Raw genomic sequence first — 17,101 nt, 5'->3', positions numbered from 1 at the left:
CAGCCTTGGGAAGGGGCTTCTGCATTGCTGAGCGCTGGCCCAGCCCCCATCCCTCCCTCCACCACGATCCTTGTACATGGGCCCGTTGAGCAAACACTGGGTGGCTAGGCAGAGGCTGATCGACCCGCACAGAACTGTTTTGCCCCCTCATCTGTAGGGGATGCCTTGGGTGCACATTCGTGTGACTCATGCTTCACTCTGAATCCATGCTGAGAGGCCCTTCCATGTATTATTCCCCAAAACTTGTCACTAGTTTCCGGTTCTTCTTTCCAAGTCACTGACCATCTAGCCAAACTAGTAGCCTGTGAGCAACCATCCCTGAATCCATGGAGGTTTGTACTCTGGACATCTCTCAATCCAGACAAAGTGGCCAAACAAAAGGAGCACTCAGCGTTCAGCCCGCTGGGAAGGTTTTCCTTCACCACCTTCAGGGACCCCTTTGTGGGGGGCGTGATGCTGCAGCTGTCTACGTGGTTGGACATCATACTCTACGGAATGGATCTCAAGGGCCCCTGAGCCGCCTGTATGTGCAACGTACTCATGGTTTCTGACCCTGCTCAGGTTCAAGTCTTAGATACCATTTCTACTCAGCAATATGTTACCGCTGTGCGTGCCCAACCTTGTGTTGGGTGGATCAGGTGACGTCCAATTCATGCCATAGGTAGGTGTCCATTTCTCAGGATCTGCTCCTTCCCCTTCAGGCCCTGACTCTGGTGGATGAGATTTCCTAGACTGAGAAGTCAGCCATCTGGGATACTCTGCCCACAACGAGGTCCTGAGCCTGATCCTTAGTGATGTCTACCCTCTAGCTCCAGGAGGTAAAGGTTTCTTTAAATGCTACGAGAAGACCTCCTACCTCTCATTGTTTGCAAATTGTTCTAGTGGAAGCAGCTCCAGCTCAGGCCAAAAAGGACAGAGGGCGCAAAATGAAGAGCCCTCAGGACCTCAAACCTTTTCTGGACAGGAAGCAGGCTGAGAAAGTTGCTGAATTCCAAACTGTTCTCTTACAGAAAAGGATATGGGTGGAATAGAGCGCAGAGGGTAGAGCCTAAAGCTTTGACAGAGTCCTAGGAAGCAGCCCTGGTCCCTAATCAAGAGAGGGGGACATGCGCCCAGCTGGCTTTCAGAATTTCTATGGACCAGCGACTGCGTGTCTTGCCCACCCCTTTTTGAGTGGGCATGTTATCGCGGGTCCCCTATGCCTGCCTCATCACTGTAGGTTCCGTGTGTAATTGACCCGTAATTTGCCTGTAAATGTGGTCAGCTGGAGGCCCCTGCACCTGAGCAACCGCGCCTGCCCCTGTGTTGAGTTAGATGATGTGACCCTGGAGCGCAAGCCTGTGTCTGGTGCTGTCACATAGGACCAGGCTCCCGGGAACTGCTGGCTTTTGCATGGGAGCGGAATACAGAGAATGTGTGGGCAGAGACCGTGGCAATTTTAAAACATGGCCCACACATTCCTTGAACCTCCTCCTTTGGGATGGGGGAAGCTATGTCCCCTTGAATCGGGGTCTGTGGCTACTTGAACAATTCCTGAGCCCTTGCTTTAAGTGGGAGCTTCCATCTCCTGTCTCTGGGACACGAGGGTGGGCAGAGGGTTGCCCCCAAAGAGGTCCACGCCCTGCTCCCTGGAAGCTACCAACACTATTGCGTTACGTGGCCAAAGGAACACTGAAGATGAATTAAGGGCTTTAAAACAGGGAGTGGATCTGGGGTTGCCCAGGTGAGCCTGGTGTAATCACACGGGCCCTTCAGCAGAAGGGGAAGGCGGAAGAGGGGTTGGGGCAGTATGATGAAGAAGAGGCAGGCGACATGTGAAGCTTGCAGATGGAGGGAGAGTGCCCCGAGGCGGCAAAGAGAGGTGCCTCTAGGAGCTGGGAACAGCCTCGCTGACAGCCAGCTCAGGACGGGGAGCTCAGTCCTAGGACTGCAAGGAATTGAACTCTGCTAACCGCCTCCAAGTACAGGAGATGGGTTCTCCCCTGGAGCCTCCAGAGAGGACCACAGCCCTGCCAACACCTGAGACCCACGCCAGACCTCAAGCGACAGGACTGTGAGATCATCAATTTCTGTTGTTTTTAGCTGCTGTGTGTGGCAATTTGTTAGAGCAGCAACCAAAAACTGAATACCCAAGCTCACCTTTGGATGGGAGCTCCTCTGCGGGGAGGAAACCCCAGCTGCCCCATGGGGGAGGCCCATGCGGAGAGAAACCAGCAGCCAGCCCCAGCTCGCCAACCCCGAGTGAACGTCCTCGGAAGGGGACCGTCCAGCCAGCCGGTCGAGTCACCTCTGTGGAGTGCAAACAAGCTGTTCCTGCAAATTCCTGTTCCGACTTCAGACTCGCGAACAAAATCGTGGTGGTGGTGGTTTTAAGCCTAAGCGTGTAGCGTGGCTTGTCACGCAGCAGTAGACACCCGGAACATACAGACGTGTGTGGAGAGGACACGTGCGCCGGGAGGCCCAGGCCTTTTGTGCCGGTCACTGTGGCAGGAATAAAGGGACTATGAGAAGAGTCTGGATGGCCCTGAGAGAGACATGGTGCTCAGGTGAGTGCGGGGGGACCGTGGGGGAGCAGTGGCTGAACTGGGGGTCACTCGTACCACTGGAGGTGTGTGGGCCCGGGTGGCACCCAGCTCCAGAGGTCCTTTTTGACTCTTTATGGTAAACATAAGGGAACGCAATATACACTCTTCTGCAAACATACGTCGTGACACGCTTGTTAAAATACGGAGCACAACTGGAGATGGTGAGCACAGAACGCCCTTTGGGGGAGTTGTGCCGTAAGGGAGACCAGAGAACACGGTCCATAACTTCAGGAGCCTGAGGGAACCCGACTTGGGTGTGTGTGTTCAGAGAGGGGAACAGGACAACAGATCCGGGTGCGCGTGGGAATGATGCATCTCAAGGCACAATGAATACGCCCCAAGTGAGGTATTAAAAGGTTGGCAAAAGCTGCAGCTAACAGGAAAAGCTATTGCTCGCGCTGCTTTACACCCATCCCTCTTCTGCCCAAATGGGGAAATTGCGGCCCTCCACTTGGGGGGCTGAGTCTGAGGCTCAGGCGAGGAGGGCTTCACAGCCCGCTTCGGACCAGTCCCTCCTCTGGTCGGCTCTCCTCTTCAACTCCCCACCGCACTCGGCCCAGTACCTGCAACGCTGCTCCTGGGGAATCAGTCCTCAGTGTGTGCAAAACAGTCCTGTCACTGTTTCATGGAGTTATTTTTATGAATTCCATGTTCCGAGAATCCACCAAACTCTTTCCCACCTCAAGGAATACTGAGCTGAATCAGTCTTTCAAAAAAAAATGTTTTTAAGGGGAGGGCATTTGGGGTGCCTGGGTGGCTCAGTCGGTCAAGCATCTGCCTTCTGCTCTGGGACTGATTCCAGAGTCCTGGGATCAAGCCCCGCATCGGGCTCCCTGCTCCCTCTCCCTCTGCCCCTCCGCCCAACTTGTGCTCTCTCGCTCTCTCTCAAATAGGTATCTTTTTTTTTTTTTTTTTTAAAGATTTTTTAATTTATTTATTTGTCAGAGAGAGAGAGCACAAGCAGGGGAAGCGACCATCAGAAGGAGAGGGAGAAGCAGACTCCCTGTTGAGCAGGGAGCCCGACGTGGGGCTAGATCCCAGGACCCTGGGATCGTGACCTGAGCCGAAGGCAGACGCTTAACCGACTGAGCCACCCAGGCGCCCCTCAAATAGGTATCTTAAAAAAAACGATGCCTCTTTGGGGTGCCTGGGTGGCTCAGTCCTTAAGCGTCTGCCTTCAGCTCAGGTCATGACCCCAGGGTTCTGGAATCGAGCCCCACATCGGGCTCCCTGCTTAGTGGGGAGCCTGCTTCTCCCTCTCCCACTCCCCCTGCTTGTGTTCCCTCTCTCGCTGTGTCTCTGTCAAATAAATAAAATATTTTTTAAAAAAAACGCCTCTTTAAGTGAGGACATTTATCCGGACTGGGGCAGCTGCAGACAGCACCAGGGAATAACTCCAGGCCTAGCCCCAGCCCCTCCCCCAAGCGAGCCCACCTGCAGAGACAGGCTCTTCAGCTTCTCCCAGGCCCTTCCAGTGCCTCTCTGGCTTAAGAGACCTTTTTATGGTGCATAAAACCCAAGCGCCCCAACAGAGCCAGGGCCTGAAATCCTGTTAGTCTCCTAGAAAGGCCAGTCTCGTAAGCTGGGTCCCAGACACAGATTGTGGGGTTGAAGAGGGGCGGGGGAGTCTCAGTCTGGTTTTGACCCTAGTGAGCAAGGTTAGATTCCATTATCTCTCTGTTCCCTGCCAATCTGAAGGTTCTAGCTTCTGCAGAGAGGTCTCTCCCTAAACGGACTGGACCAGGAGAGTTCTTGACCCCTCCTGATGTTAGAATCGCCTGGGGAAGGCTTCACACAGAACAGCCCTGCTCACCAACCGAACCACAACCTCTGAGCAGCAGGCCTGGGCACGAGTGTGCAAGCCGGGTAGAAAACTTGGACTTGACACTTGGGATGGTCAGAGTCAGGGACATTTTTTTTTTTTAATTTTTAAAAGATCTTATTTATTGGGGGGAGGCACAAGGGGAGGGAGAGAGACAGGTAGACTCCACGCAGAGCACACAGCTGGATGTGGGGCTCCATCTCATGACCCTGAGATCACGACCTGAGCCCAACCCAAGAGTCCCACGCAACCAAGAGTCAGAAGCTCAACGGACTGAGCCACCCACGCGCCCCAAAGAGTCAGGGACTTTCAAGAGCACACACGTGCTTCTGCCATATCCCTGGCCTTCATGGTAGAGATTGGCAAGTGTTCATTTACTCCTTACTCTGAAGAGTGGTGCTCCTCCCACAGGCTTGTTCAGAAGCACTGACAGGATGGCCTGATACCATTTTTACTTATTTAGTAGTTACAGTAACAGGGAAAGACCCATAAATAACATACATGACAGTTATGTAACAGAAAGAGAGACCAGGCATGATCCAGTTTTAAAAAATTTATTAAAATGTCTCTTTGCAACTAACAGGGTCATCTTACCCTCTTTGTTGGCCCCAACATCTGCATTCTGCTAACTGGGTTTTAACGGACTACCTACAGAAAATCCCAGCCTTAGATTTCTATCCAAATAGAACTACACTCCGCAGTAAGAGATGGGGGCGGGAGAGCGAGGGAGGATAGGTGTTTTCTTGCAGACTCTCTCCAGACATAGAACTTGTGGGTGCTGTCACTAGGGCACTGTCCTTTGTCCCCCGCCCCAGGCCCCTCCGGAGGGTCAGAACCAATGCTCTCGTTACAGGGTTCTTGTCTCACGGGGTCAAAGAATGAATCTCACGGACACAAAAGGGTGAATCAAAAGTTTATTCAGTGAAGGTGGAGACAGAAAGGAAAGAAAAAGCCCTCTCAAGTGAGAGGGGTCCCGAGTGGGTTGCCACTGAGGGCTTTTATGGTCGGTCTTTTATAGAAAATTGATCAAGGAACTTCGATCTTCTTGATGTCACCACTGAGAGCACCATGATTACTTCTCCTTTGAATATCTCGCCTCTGAGGTTTAAGACAAACGAGGTGCTCTGGTTATGTTCCCCCATCTCTGGTTTCCTTACGCCTCAGCATTTTGGGGATTTTTGGTGAGCCTGATCAGGTAGCCCCCTACCTGTCTCTCCCTTCCTAGTCCCGCCTGTCTCTTACTCTCATCCTAACTTCCAGGGTTTGCAACCGCAACCCTGCACCGGACTCCCCACATCACTGACTGACGTGGCTGACTCTGACCTCTGTCTGACCTTGCTCCTCACCTTGTAATGAAACTCTCACGTGTGTGTACCCAGACTGGGCTGAATTCTGCTCACCTTTTCCCACTTTCCTGCCCACCTTTTCCCACTCCTGATCCTGAATCTACTTGGTCTTTCGTTCTCTATTACCATTAATGGAGTGAGCGCCTACTGTGGACCAGAAACCTACTGTGTACCAGGCACTCTAATGGGTGTTTTGTTTTGTTTGTTTTTTAAAATAATTTATTTGACAGAGAGAGACACAGCGAGAGAGGGAACAAGCAGGGGGAGTGGGAGAGGGAGAAGCAGGCTTCCCGCAGAGCAAGGAGCCCAGTGCGGGGCTCGATCCCAGGACCCCGGGATCATGACCTGAGCTGAAGGCAGACGCTTAACGACTGAGCCACCCAGGCACCCTGTAATGGGTGTTTTGTAAACATTATTCCTACTATCCACAACCCTACAAAACAGATATTGTTCCCACTTCACAGCTGGAGAAAGGTTACTACTCAAGGTCCGGTCATGGTAGGTGCAGGGTGGGATCCAAGCCAGACACAAGTGGTGACTGAATCCCACTATCAGCAGAAGTCCCTTTTGAGGGGGTGGGGTGAGGATCAACACCACAAGGCGTATGATGTTTGGGTTTAACGTGAACATATTTGCATTTTAAAGTGTGAACAGTGTCTTCCTGAGATCTTTAAAGAGCAGAGTAGACATCTCTAAGAAGCCCTATTCCTTTAGTTAACTCTAATAGCTGAAAACAAACTTTCCAAAACCTGTAGTAAGAAAACCCACAAGAAAGTTATAAAAATATTTTATTTAAACATTAAGGAAAAAATTATACATAATTAAAAATGATTAAAAGTGCCTATGTTAAACAAATGCTAGAAACCCAGGAATTTACACATGATGAAATCTAAAGTGATAGGAACACATAAAATGCTTCCAAATGGTCCTCTCACCTAACAAGACTATTATAAAAATGAGAAATATAGTAACTGCTGAAGCTGGGTTAAAGGCACAGGACACGATCATTCCTTTATATACACCCAGTGATCGTATACAACCAAAGAGCAAACAACTTATCTGCAATTTTGGGAGGACATCATGTACCTATAATGAAACGCTGCTTAAATGTTTACACCAATACTTTCGCCAATGATTCAAACAGATTAACACTGCAAACCAACTACTTCTATTTTGAATTTGAAAAATTCAATAATTATTGAGTTTAAGAACAGGCAAAAGAGCTTGAATTTATTGATTTCAACCAGACTGCAAAGTTAAAATTTTTCCCAGGAAACCACTCACTTCCTAGATGCAAAAACGCACTGTAGCATTTCCATTACGTCTGCAAAGCTTTCAGCCGGCTGGGGGTTGAAGCGTTCACACTGACGCGCTCTAAAACCTGAAAGGAAACGAGCATTGATATCCGACGTGAGACATTCTATCTTCAGCTTCTGGATCTGTTGTGAGAAGCACAGTTTAGTCCACATGTCTACAACATCTCTGGCTCTCCATTACCAAATATAAATTCACATCAGCAGGAAGTCAAAAGCTCCTGAACATGTGTAAAAAGTCAAAACTGAACAGCCAAAAATGTTAACGACACCTGAGAGAAGGGGAGAGGCAGGAGACGTGGTCAGGTGAGGCGACGTCTTGTGGTGACACACCTGAACCAGGAGAAAGGGCTACTGAGAGAGGCCAGGTGGCCCCGGACACAGCACAGCCTGTGGAGGGGACTCTCCACCCCAGCGCGGTCAGGGCCATGACAGCGACGACTTGCAGCCTGGCAGCAATGACATTATGTCCGTTTCTCCTTTATGTGGGTACAGTGACTCTCCTTTAAAATGCCGAAGTTGGGGGGGGGCGCACCTGGGTGGCTCCGCCGGTTAAGCACCTGCCTTCAGCTCAGGTCATGATCGTGAGGTCCTGGGACTGAACCCCACGTCACGCCCCACACTCAGGGGGGAGCCTGCTTCTCCGTCTCCCTCTGCAGCTCCCCCCAACTAGTGTGCTCCCTCCTTCTCTCTCTCTCTCAAATAAATCAAATCTTTAAAAAGAAAAAATAAAACTCCAAAGGGAGCACATGCTGTTAGCTGAAGCCAGTTCTCTTTAGCACCCCAGTCATTTACTTAGTATATATTAACTTTTACTTCTCTGGGCCTGTTTTCATGCCTATAAAGTGATGCAGCAAGTAGATGTCCTCCAAGCTCTGAAGTAAGTGACGGGAAGGGAGGGGCTGCCTCGGTCTTTCTCCCCATGTCCCTCAGCACGTAGAGGGAGTGTTCTCAATACATATTTGTGTGATAAATGAGTCATCTGATATTCGACAAACAGACCCCACTGTGCAAGGCAGCGGGCCCAGGGGGGCAGTTTTCGGTGGAGAGGAAGAAATCCTATAAGGAACATGGAAGGAAAAGGTTGATGCGTCGTCCGTTAGGAAGCAGCCAGAACAGTCAGAGTGGGTTAGAGTGCCCGTTCTTCCTACGTTGCCAATCCGTCAGAACGACCTGGCCAGTCGTCACGTGTGTATCAGGTGATGGAAGCTGACTTCAGGAGAAAATAATCTACAGCGTGAACTTTTCCATACTGGAGGGTGCAGATACTGTCTTGGTGACATCTCTGAAGGGCGGGTGCCATATCGAAGAAGCGCTAAATTATGCAAAAGGAAAGGGGTCTCAGTCCCTTTCATCTCAGAGTTCAGTGAATGAACAATTGCTAAGTAGTCTGCCATTGGTGGGCCGCCACCTGAAAACTGTCATAGAGGAAGTCATTGTTCCAATGAGTTCAATATCAGAAATACCATTCTAGAACTCCTACCTTTAGAAATCATCCAAGGAGTGAGATGAGCATCACAACCCCCATGAACTGAGTAAACAACACCAGCGGGGTGAGGAAGGACCACACGTGCCACAGAGCAACGTTGAAGCTGAAAAGGACAAAGCGCACACAGTTAGCAGCTCCGGCTGCAGTCTACACAGCCCACAGTGGAATCTAGGAGAACCCACTGTTCCTCAGTCTGGGGAAGTTTACCTAGCCAGCAACTTTATATGCATGTCATGTTTCTCCACCATGTGATTTAGCCCAACGTGGAAATATCTCAAACTCTTCCAAAAGTATTTGGAACTGGAACCGCTAAAGGTCCTCCCATGAGAGCTGCCCAAGAGGAACCTGAGGGTTTAAATGTCAGTGTCTGTGATGGAATAGGAATGACAGTGGCTACTGCCTTTTACGATCCACACGCCATCAAACGATCACGGTCAAAACAGTTTCAAATATTTTTTTCTTAGAAACAGAAAGAAAAAATAATCACTTATAAGTTGCTATTAAATTTCCTATTGAGGGGCGCCTGGGTGGCTCAGTTGTTAAGCATCTGCCTTCGGCTCAGGTCATGATCCCAGGGTGCTGGGATCGCGTCCCTGCATCGGGCTCCCTGCTCTGCGGGAAGCCTGCTTCTCCCTCTCCCACTCCCCCTGCTTGTGTTCCCTCTCTCGCTGTGTCTCTCTCTGTCAAATAAATAAATAAAATCTTTAAAAAAAAAAGAAAACAGTAAAAAAAATTTCCTATTGAGAAAAACACTATTCCTGTCACCAAGGTAAGAATAAGACCGCTTCTAAGTGCAAATGATTTTTATGGACTGAATTTGCAGAACCAGAAGTTACTTAGCGAAAACTGTAGTCAATTAAATTAAGATTTTAATGTGTAACACTTTGATAAAGAGAACTTTAAACAGCTACAGTCCCACTGTTCTAAAAACTGACATTTCTGGGGTGATCTTACTCATATAATATAAGAGAGCACACCTGTCCCCCACGTCACTGAAGGGTTAGTAACGTCCACATTACAAGGTAATAGGTGTCAATACCCTTAAACTTCAAATACAGAAAATTCATCATAAAAAACATGCAGTTAAACTGAACATGTACAAAAGTATATGGTTTTTCCAAAATCAAAATTCAATTATTACAGAAAAAGGAAAAAAGCTACAGGAATATACACAACATATAAGAGTAGTTCTTCTCTCTGCCTAGCAGGATCAGGGTGATTTATTTCCTTTGTGTTTTTCTGTAATAGATTTTTCTTCAGTGAGCAAGTATACTTTTATACACATTAAAAAAAATCAATGTTTTTCACTGAATAACTATTAAGAAGGACACTGTGGTGTTTTTATAGCAGCAAAACAGTAAGAACAACTCTAAATCCAACAGGAGGGGGTTAAATAAATCCTGGTTATGTCTATGTAATAACTATGTAACAATTCAAAACAACAGGCACATCTGTATGTACCAATATGGAAGAATTATCAACCACATGGCTCCATTAAAAAAAAATGAACACTTTGGAAAAGAGGTGGCGCTATTTACTGAAAGTGGAGCTACGTACAATCTATGAGCCAGCAATTTCACTTCTAGAGATATGTACACACACATGTGTGAGCATGGATACCTCCAACAGACACGTGTGCACGTGTGCACCAGAGTCCTAGTCCATAACGTTAACAGCATCCTTAAAAACATCACCAAACTGGAAATAATCCAAATGCTATGGACAGTAGAGCCGAAGAGCTGGGATTCAGTGACAGGCTGGAATGCTACCAGCAGTGAGCAGCCGTGAGACACAAGGCAGATCCAACGGGAGATGGGGTGACACAGGATGAGACTGAGACATGAGGCAGGAACAAAAGTGAGGCTTTGCACACGCCCATAAAGCCCCGTCCAAACCACAACTCCACTCATGGCGACGCGTCTTCTTTCACGATACAGGAAAGACAGCAGCTTTCCCTCTGTCTCTGAAGTTTTGAGCAGGAGAGTAATAAACAGCATACATAATATTGCGTGTAAACCGCCAAATGTAAAGGAACACACAATATACGACTCCATTTCTATCAAGTTCAAAAACAGACAAAACAAAAATAAGAGTATTTAAGAGATGCAAAAGAAATCAAGTCCCACACAGGTCGGGGCAGTGTCTGTCCCTGGGCAGGAAGGATGGCGCCTGGGGGTGGGGGTGGGATTCTGGGGCTGGAACGGTTCTCCTTCTTGACCTGGGTGGGCTTTCATCAATGCATCTCTTAACTCGTTCAGCTGTACAATTTAGTGTTTTCCACTTTCTATATGTATTATATTTCACAACGAAAATGACTGAAAAAGCAAAATGCAGAATACATATAGCATGTCACCATTTGTGTATTAAATAGCTAAATATATAAAGAAAGATCCTACTGGAAAGGGACTCCGAGACCAGCAATGACAGGAGGCCATTTTCCCGTTACTCCTTTCCTTTAAGTTTTGGACCACGTACATCAGCACCGATCAAAAACCGTTTTATTCCTGTTAGTCATTTCAAAGTTAACTTACCAAATCCCGGCCGCGATAAAAGTAGCGGTTGTGATGGGTATCAAGGTGGGGTACTTGACATCATAATCTTCAATTCCACGACACCACTCCAGGTAGAGGATGCAGTAACATGCAATCGACAGGCTGACGAGCAGCAGGGCGCCGCCAACGACAAACCAACTGCGAGACAGAAGCGACAGGAGGGCTGACAGCACTTAGCGAGTGAGCACACGTCTTAGCGTTCTCACGGACAGCCTAACAATCGATTTTCACGGGGAGTCTCAGCTGGGCAAGGGGCCCGGAGGGACCCACAGCTCCTGAGTCCCAGCTTTCGGAAGGCCTCTATCTACCAGGAGATGGGGTGAGACAGGAGGCCAGCACATGCAGCAGCAAGAAAGGGAGGCTTTAAACACTCGTGTGCTGCGCACGCTCCAAAACCACGACCCAAAGCACGAGCGAGCTCACGGTGACGCGTCTGATTTCACGATCCAGGAGAGACAGCAGCTTTCTGTCTCTTTCTGAAGATCTGAGTGTGACAGTAAGAAACAGGGACCATGAACTCCTCCAAGTCAAGGAGGGTTTTGGGGAATACGGACAATCAATTTGGAAGACGGTTTCTTCAAACTGCCTCTCACAACAGGTTTCTTAGGGAAACACACCCATTTTGAGAAGAGCTCCAACCCTCCGAGGGGCAGTGGCTTTTTCTCACTTCTCATTCTACCCAAGAGCCGACTCTGCGTGTGAAGGCAGCCTCCTCGCCTCTGCTGGTCAGGGGAGGAGGCCAGATTTGGGGAACAAAGTCCTTTTCCTGTTTCCCAATGTCCCCATTATCTTTCGCTTCTCCGAGGGGAGAACACCAGTGTTCTGCTTAGATGAGAGAGGGATCACAGGGGGGCTGGAACAGTCAAGTGACACTGGCAGTGAGTGCACATCCAACCGTGGCAAGGTTCCAGATTCCTTTAAGGCATTTTATGACGCTGGGTTCTGGGATTAATGATGAGAGGCGGGAGGGTGCAGCCTTTCACATCTGCTGGTCTGGGTTTGGATCTCAGCTCCAGCAGGACTAGTTTTGTGGCTCTGGGCAAATTACTTAACCTCATGGGGCTTTGGAAACATTACCAGGACTTATAGAATAGCTGTGAGAGTCACACAGCTGCTCAGAAAAGTGCTTCCCACACAGTTAATGCCCAGTGGTAATCATCACTATTCCAGAGGGGATCCATGAAAAAAAAATTTTTCCATGTTCCTCTTCAAAGAGGTCTTCAAAGACCTCTCTTCCGCTAGTGTGCATTCTCAACAGGGATGATGTTGCCCCCAAAGTGAGGAAATAGTCTTATTCTTTCTGCACATACAAAGCACAGATACTCATACAGTATGTAAGGGGGCACTAAGGAATAGCATGTCTTGCAAAGGCTCCTTAGGAGGTGCTAACAAGGTTGAGGAACACTGTTAGTGACCTCCTTGCTTGGTCAGGATCCTTCTGTTCGTCCGTTTTTAACTTCATATAGAATCCTAGCACGGCCATGGAGTCCCGATATGGTAGAGGATAGCAACAGTTGAAGAACTTGCCTGAATCAAAATGATAGCGCAAGTCAGTGGCCCTCAACCCTGGGTGTGTATCAGTCACTGCAACATTCCAAAAGGAAGCTAACTTGCCCCAGCCTCCCAGATTCTGGCTTGGTGGGTATGAAGAAGAGCCTGGGCATCTGGGATGGTAATTTCCATTGCAGTTTTAATTAGCTCCTCGGTGTGTGCGCGCACACACACACACACACACACACCCCCAGCAGTTTCCTAAAAATTGACATTTTCAAAGCATCATGATGTTTCACTTTAATGCTGACCTGTCTCTCCTGTCTTTGAACATACAATCTTACAACCTTGCATAGATTAAAAAAATTTTTTTAAGAGAGAGAGAGAGAGCATACGCGAGCTGGGGCAGTGGTGTGTGGGGAGGGGGGAAGCAGAGAGAATCTTAAGCAGGCTCCGTGCTCAGCACAAGGCCTGACGCAGGACTCAATCTTAACAACCCTGAGACCATAACCTGAGCTGAAAGACTCAGACCCTCAACCGACTAAGCCATCCAGGCACCCCTAACCTCGCACAGATTTAAAGAACCCTAACGCCTCGAGCTTCTGAACTTGGGCTAACGGTGGGGCAAGAAATAAGCAATGACCTCAGGTATCAGAAGAATGAACCATATGCAAGAAAGCAGATCACAGCCCGCACTCCCTCTCAGGTATTGCTCTCATCGCACGGCTCCAACTCCCCACTGCTTACTGAGGCCCTCAGCAAGAATCCAGGGCTGCTCAAAATCCTCAGCCTGTGGGTATCCGTTCATGTCTTTTTTATCTAAGGGGACGCTTTTCTGAGGCCAGGCCTGTGACTTCTACTTCCTTCTCCTGCTCCAAGGCCTGGGTCCAGATTCCGAGTCCTGGTTCTGCCACATGACCGTGTGTGCCTCCAGCACCTTTTACGTGTAACTACTTATCCCTTACCTCACCAATTCCTTAAACTAGTGAGAATACTTAATATAAGGCGACAGAGGTAAATCCTGTGCATAAACTTACACAGCACCCACCACATGACCGATTTATCCATCCTGGACCGTAAGGGACTGGTGAGGGGCTAGACATGTGCCTTAATCATCGCCATCACATCACAGGCTCTCATGACACATCTGAATAACAAAGAGACAGCTGCTACTGCCGGTGGGCAAAGTAACCATTCTCTCTTTTCCCAGCCCAGGTTCTAAACCAACTGAAAGACACGCAGGAGTTAGGCTGATACGGTCAACTGTCAGCTTTTTTTTTTTTTTTTTTACTGATGGAGCTACGGGAAGATGGCTTTGGTGACCAGACATACCCACCAGGCTCCAAGTTGATGTGAAAACCTAGAGACCCTCGCACGTCAGGGCTGCCCCCAGAAATGACGGCAGAGAAAGAGACTGGAATCTGTGCTTCCAATGGGCAGCTGGATCCCAAGAGAAAGAAGGTGCTGAGCGACACGTCTGGTTCTTCATCCCAGATCAGTCAGGGAAGGAACAAGGAGGGCAAAGGGCAGAAAGATGGGAGTGTTTAAGGAAAGCTCCAGCTCACAGGAATGAGGAAAGAGAGAACAAGCTCTTTCCCTCCAACAGTTTAAAGTCCCATATGCCTTTCTCCTGACTGCATGCATCTCCTGGCTCTCCCTCCAATGGTCACCGATCTTCCTGAAGGACTTTGAAGAAAAGGTAACGTGGGATCAAACAGTCCTATCCACACCTTTCTAGCCCTGCTGCTCCTTGTGAACAATTGTGCTCTCATCCTATGCAAACCTCCCCCCAATGCCAGTTCCAATGGTCATCAACATCTCCCCCTCTTTGTTCTGCTATGGGGGGCCTCCAGAACATTGTCCAATGTTCAGTGAGGACTCAGGCCTAATTCACAACCTTGTCCCCCATGTCAGCTCCTGAGATTATACCAAAGAGATCCCAATCCTCCTGAATGACTGATGATTTGACATCAGCTCCCAACTCCTCCCTTGAGTGGTATCAACTCTAATTCAGTCACTCCCTGTAGTTACCTTATTAGCTGTAACTACCTCTGACAACAAGCTCTGAGACCCAGTTCTTACCCACTACAGTCCTCACCCCCTCCTCCCAGTGCTCCTACACTTTATCTTCAGAGAGACCATCAGGCAGAATCTTTCTTCTTCCATCTTTCACAAATGGATTAGGTTCTCAAATTCACTACCTTTGCCATCCTACAACAGACTTGTGCTGAAAGGCATAGTGAAATACTTTCCAGGCTCATACGTTCTGCTGTACATGTCCAAAGCACACACTCTCTTACTCACCTTTGTATCACTAGTACCTCTAACACGGTGCCTGGCAGGAAGTAAGAGCTTTTTAAACATTTGCAAAATTCAACTGACAAAACAGAACATGAAAAATAAGATGATGGTGCTTAACCTAGAAAGCAATAAAGTTTTCTCACCTACTAGTGTGAAAGTTTTCTTTAATGGTTTTAAAGAAATCAACGTAGTAGGTCACAACAATGGATGCCAAAATCCAGAATCCAGAATGGATATTAAGTCTTGGAAGAGGTTTCTCCTTTTTTTCAACAGCTGTAGAGGCTTCTGCAAATAAGGAAGATTTTAACTTATCAAGTTACCATAAATTTCTAAGAAAAAAATAGCTATTTTAAGCTGGATAAAATAATTTCCTGGACCTTTCCAAAACCCAGATTCTCTCTAATTAGAGTACCACTTTCTTCTGAACAACCACCCAAATAGGTTTATATATGCAGAAGTAATTAATAGGAACCTGCCATAAAACATGTTCAATATAGGAAGCTTTTTCCCTCTAAGCAAATTTTAAAATCAAATTTACAATTATTATCGTCTTTTGGAAACAATGACACCACCGGGTAATGTAGAATTTTAGTATTACGTTTCATATATTGCCTAAGAAAGCAGTTAGTCTTGTTAATTAAGAAAAATGCAGACATCAGACATTACAGCACAAAATGGACTTGTAATTTCCCCCAAAATACTACTTTTAACTACATATTTTAATTATTGCAAACAAACACAACCTTTTGAGGCAGCTCAAAAGTGGCAAGGGCACACTGGAGGTCTAGTCTTGGCACAGTACTGTCTAGACAGGTGACGGACAAATCAAATTTCTTCCATTTGAGACCCAATCTGAAAGAAAAGGTGGCTCGGGTTGGGTCTGATGAGTTATTTCTAACAAGTTCACCAGATGAGTGGCATGCCCTCTCTCTCAGTTCTTGTGAGAACCACTGGAATACAATTGAGGTCCCCAACCTTTAGCAAGCTATCAGAATCCCCAGGAGGCATGTTCATATTATAAATTCTGGGAGATAGCCTCAAAATTTATAAATAAGCATGCCTGGGCGTGATTTCTGTTTATTTTTAAAAGGGTAATAAATGTACATGATTTACAACATACAGGAAAACAAGATCCGCAATGAAATCTCCTACCCTTAACCCTAGTTTTTCAACCCCAAAGCAATTACCAATACCAACTTCTATGAATTCTTCCATATTCTGTGCATTTACAGGAGAACACACATCACACGTTACCAGGTTCGTACCCAAATGGTGGCATACCATACTTTGTTCTGCGCTTCCCTCTGAAAATCATCCACCCTGGTAAAAAAGAAAAAAGTCTGCCTGCTGTGTCATGTATGTATTTAACCAGCTCTCTGCTTATGGGCAATTAGGTATTTTCAGCCGTTCGCTATTACAAGCAAAGCTGAGGTTAAGCAAGTTGCACATACGTCGTCGGGTTTTGGTAAGAGTGTAATTCTTCGGTAGATTCTTAGAAATACAACCGGACGGCATTTTTTATTTTAATGGATATTACGAAACAGGTGTTAAACCAGCTCTCCTGAGAATGCTGAAGCGCAGCTGGGATGAAGATGCGCGGGGCTACGCGATCACTAGGAATCTTTCATTAAGCTAAGTACCCGACTTGCAAAATTACTTGGCAAGCCTCGAAAAACAAAACCCGGTCCCTCCTGCCAGGGCAGGGCTGCCGGAGGCCCGCGGAGCCGGCCGTTTCCGGGCGCCTCGACTCCGGCCACCTCGGCGCGGCTCGGGGCGCGCCCGGGGGAGCGCCTCACCCGGCCCGGCGTAGCCCTCGCTGTCCAGCGGGGCCTCGGTGTCCGGCGGGAACAGGTATCGCCGCCGGAGCTGCTCCCGGGCCCGCGGAGCGTCCATCTTGGCACCTCCCAGAAGCGCGACGGAAGTGACGCAATCGGATCTCTGCAGGAGGAAGTTCCGCGATCGGATCCCCGACGGGGGACCTTCTACTGTGAGGGGTGGGGATTATATAGTCTTCGCGGTTTTAGTTGGTGAGAATCTTGGGTGGGGATGGCTTCGCAACCTCCAAGTTCGAGTACGCAAACATGATTTGAATTTCAAAATACTGATCCTGCCCCCGCGAAGCTCTCCCAAGTGGATTCCGGCCTACGGAAGCCCAGAAGGACCAAGCTTATTAATGCCGCCGAACGCGTGCCAGGCGAGGGG

At 48.1% G+C, this 17,101-nt stretch overlaps 1 protein-coding gene across 4 annotated transcripts; it reads right to left on the bottom strand.

Moving 5' to 3' along the window:
• Positions 1 to 6,139: 6,139 nt before the first annotated feature.
• Positions 6,140 to 16,949, bottom strand: TMEM128 (transmembrane protein 128). 4 transcript variants are annotated; one of them, XM_032399850.1, is made up of 5 exons: positions 16,696 to 16,947; positions 15,043 to 15,184; positions 11,087 to 11,245; positions 8,550 to 8,658; positions 6,140 to 7,134 (listed from the first exon to the last, which is right to left on the bottom strand). In XM_032399850.1, the coding sequence occupies exons 1-4, from the start codon at positions 16,790 to 16,792 to the stop codon at positions 8,559 to 8,561; spliced, it is 498 nt and encodes a 165-aa protein (XP_032255741.1). In that variant the 5' UTR covers positions 16,793 to 16,947; the 3' UTR covers positions 6,140 to 7,134; positions 8,550 to 8,558. The 4 variants fall into 4 exon arrangements, with proteins under 4 accessions (XP_032255741.1, XP_032255734.1, XP_032255745.1 ...); XM_032399843.1 differs by lacking the exon at positions 6,140 to 7,134 and adding an exon at positions 7,732 to 8,381 and having other exon boundaries at positions 16,696 to 16,944; XM_032399854.1 differs by lacking the exons at positions 6,140 to 7,134; positions 8,550 to 8,658 and adding an exon at positions 9,245 to 10,518 and having other exon boundaries at positions 16,696 to 16,949.
• Positions 16,950 to 17,101: the final 152 nt, after the last annotated feature.

Source organism: Phoca vitulina, unplaced genomic scaffold, assembly GCF_004348235.1.
Source record: "Phoca vitulina isolate PV1807 unplaced genomic scaffold, GSC_HSeal_1.0 scaffold3, whole genome shotgun sequence".
Taxonomy (NCBI): Eukaryota; Metazoa; Chordata; class Mammalia; order Carnivora; family Phocidae; genus Phoca; species Phoca vitulina.
The sequence above is the reverse complement of the archived record's forward strand: the minus strand, read 5'-3'. Positions and strand labels throughout refer to the sequence as shown.

Coding starts and splice junctions, on each gene's coding strand:
- TMEM128 (XM_032399850.1), bottom strand. CDS start 16,792: ATGGACGCTCCGCGGGCCCGGGAGCAGCTCCGGCGGCGATACCTGTTC. Junction 15,185..16,695: donor CGAGGGCTACGCCGGGCCGG/GTGAGGCGCTCC, acceptor CCTTATTTGCAG/AAGCCTCTACAGCTGTTGAA. Junction 8,659..11,086: donor TTTATCGCGGCCGGGATTTG/GTAAGTTAACTT, acceptor TGTCCTTTTCAG/CTTCAACGTTGCTCTGTGGC.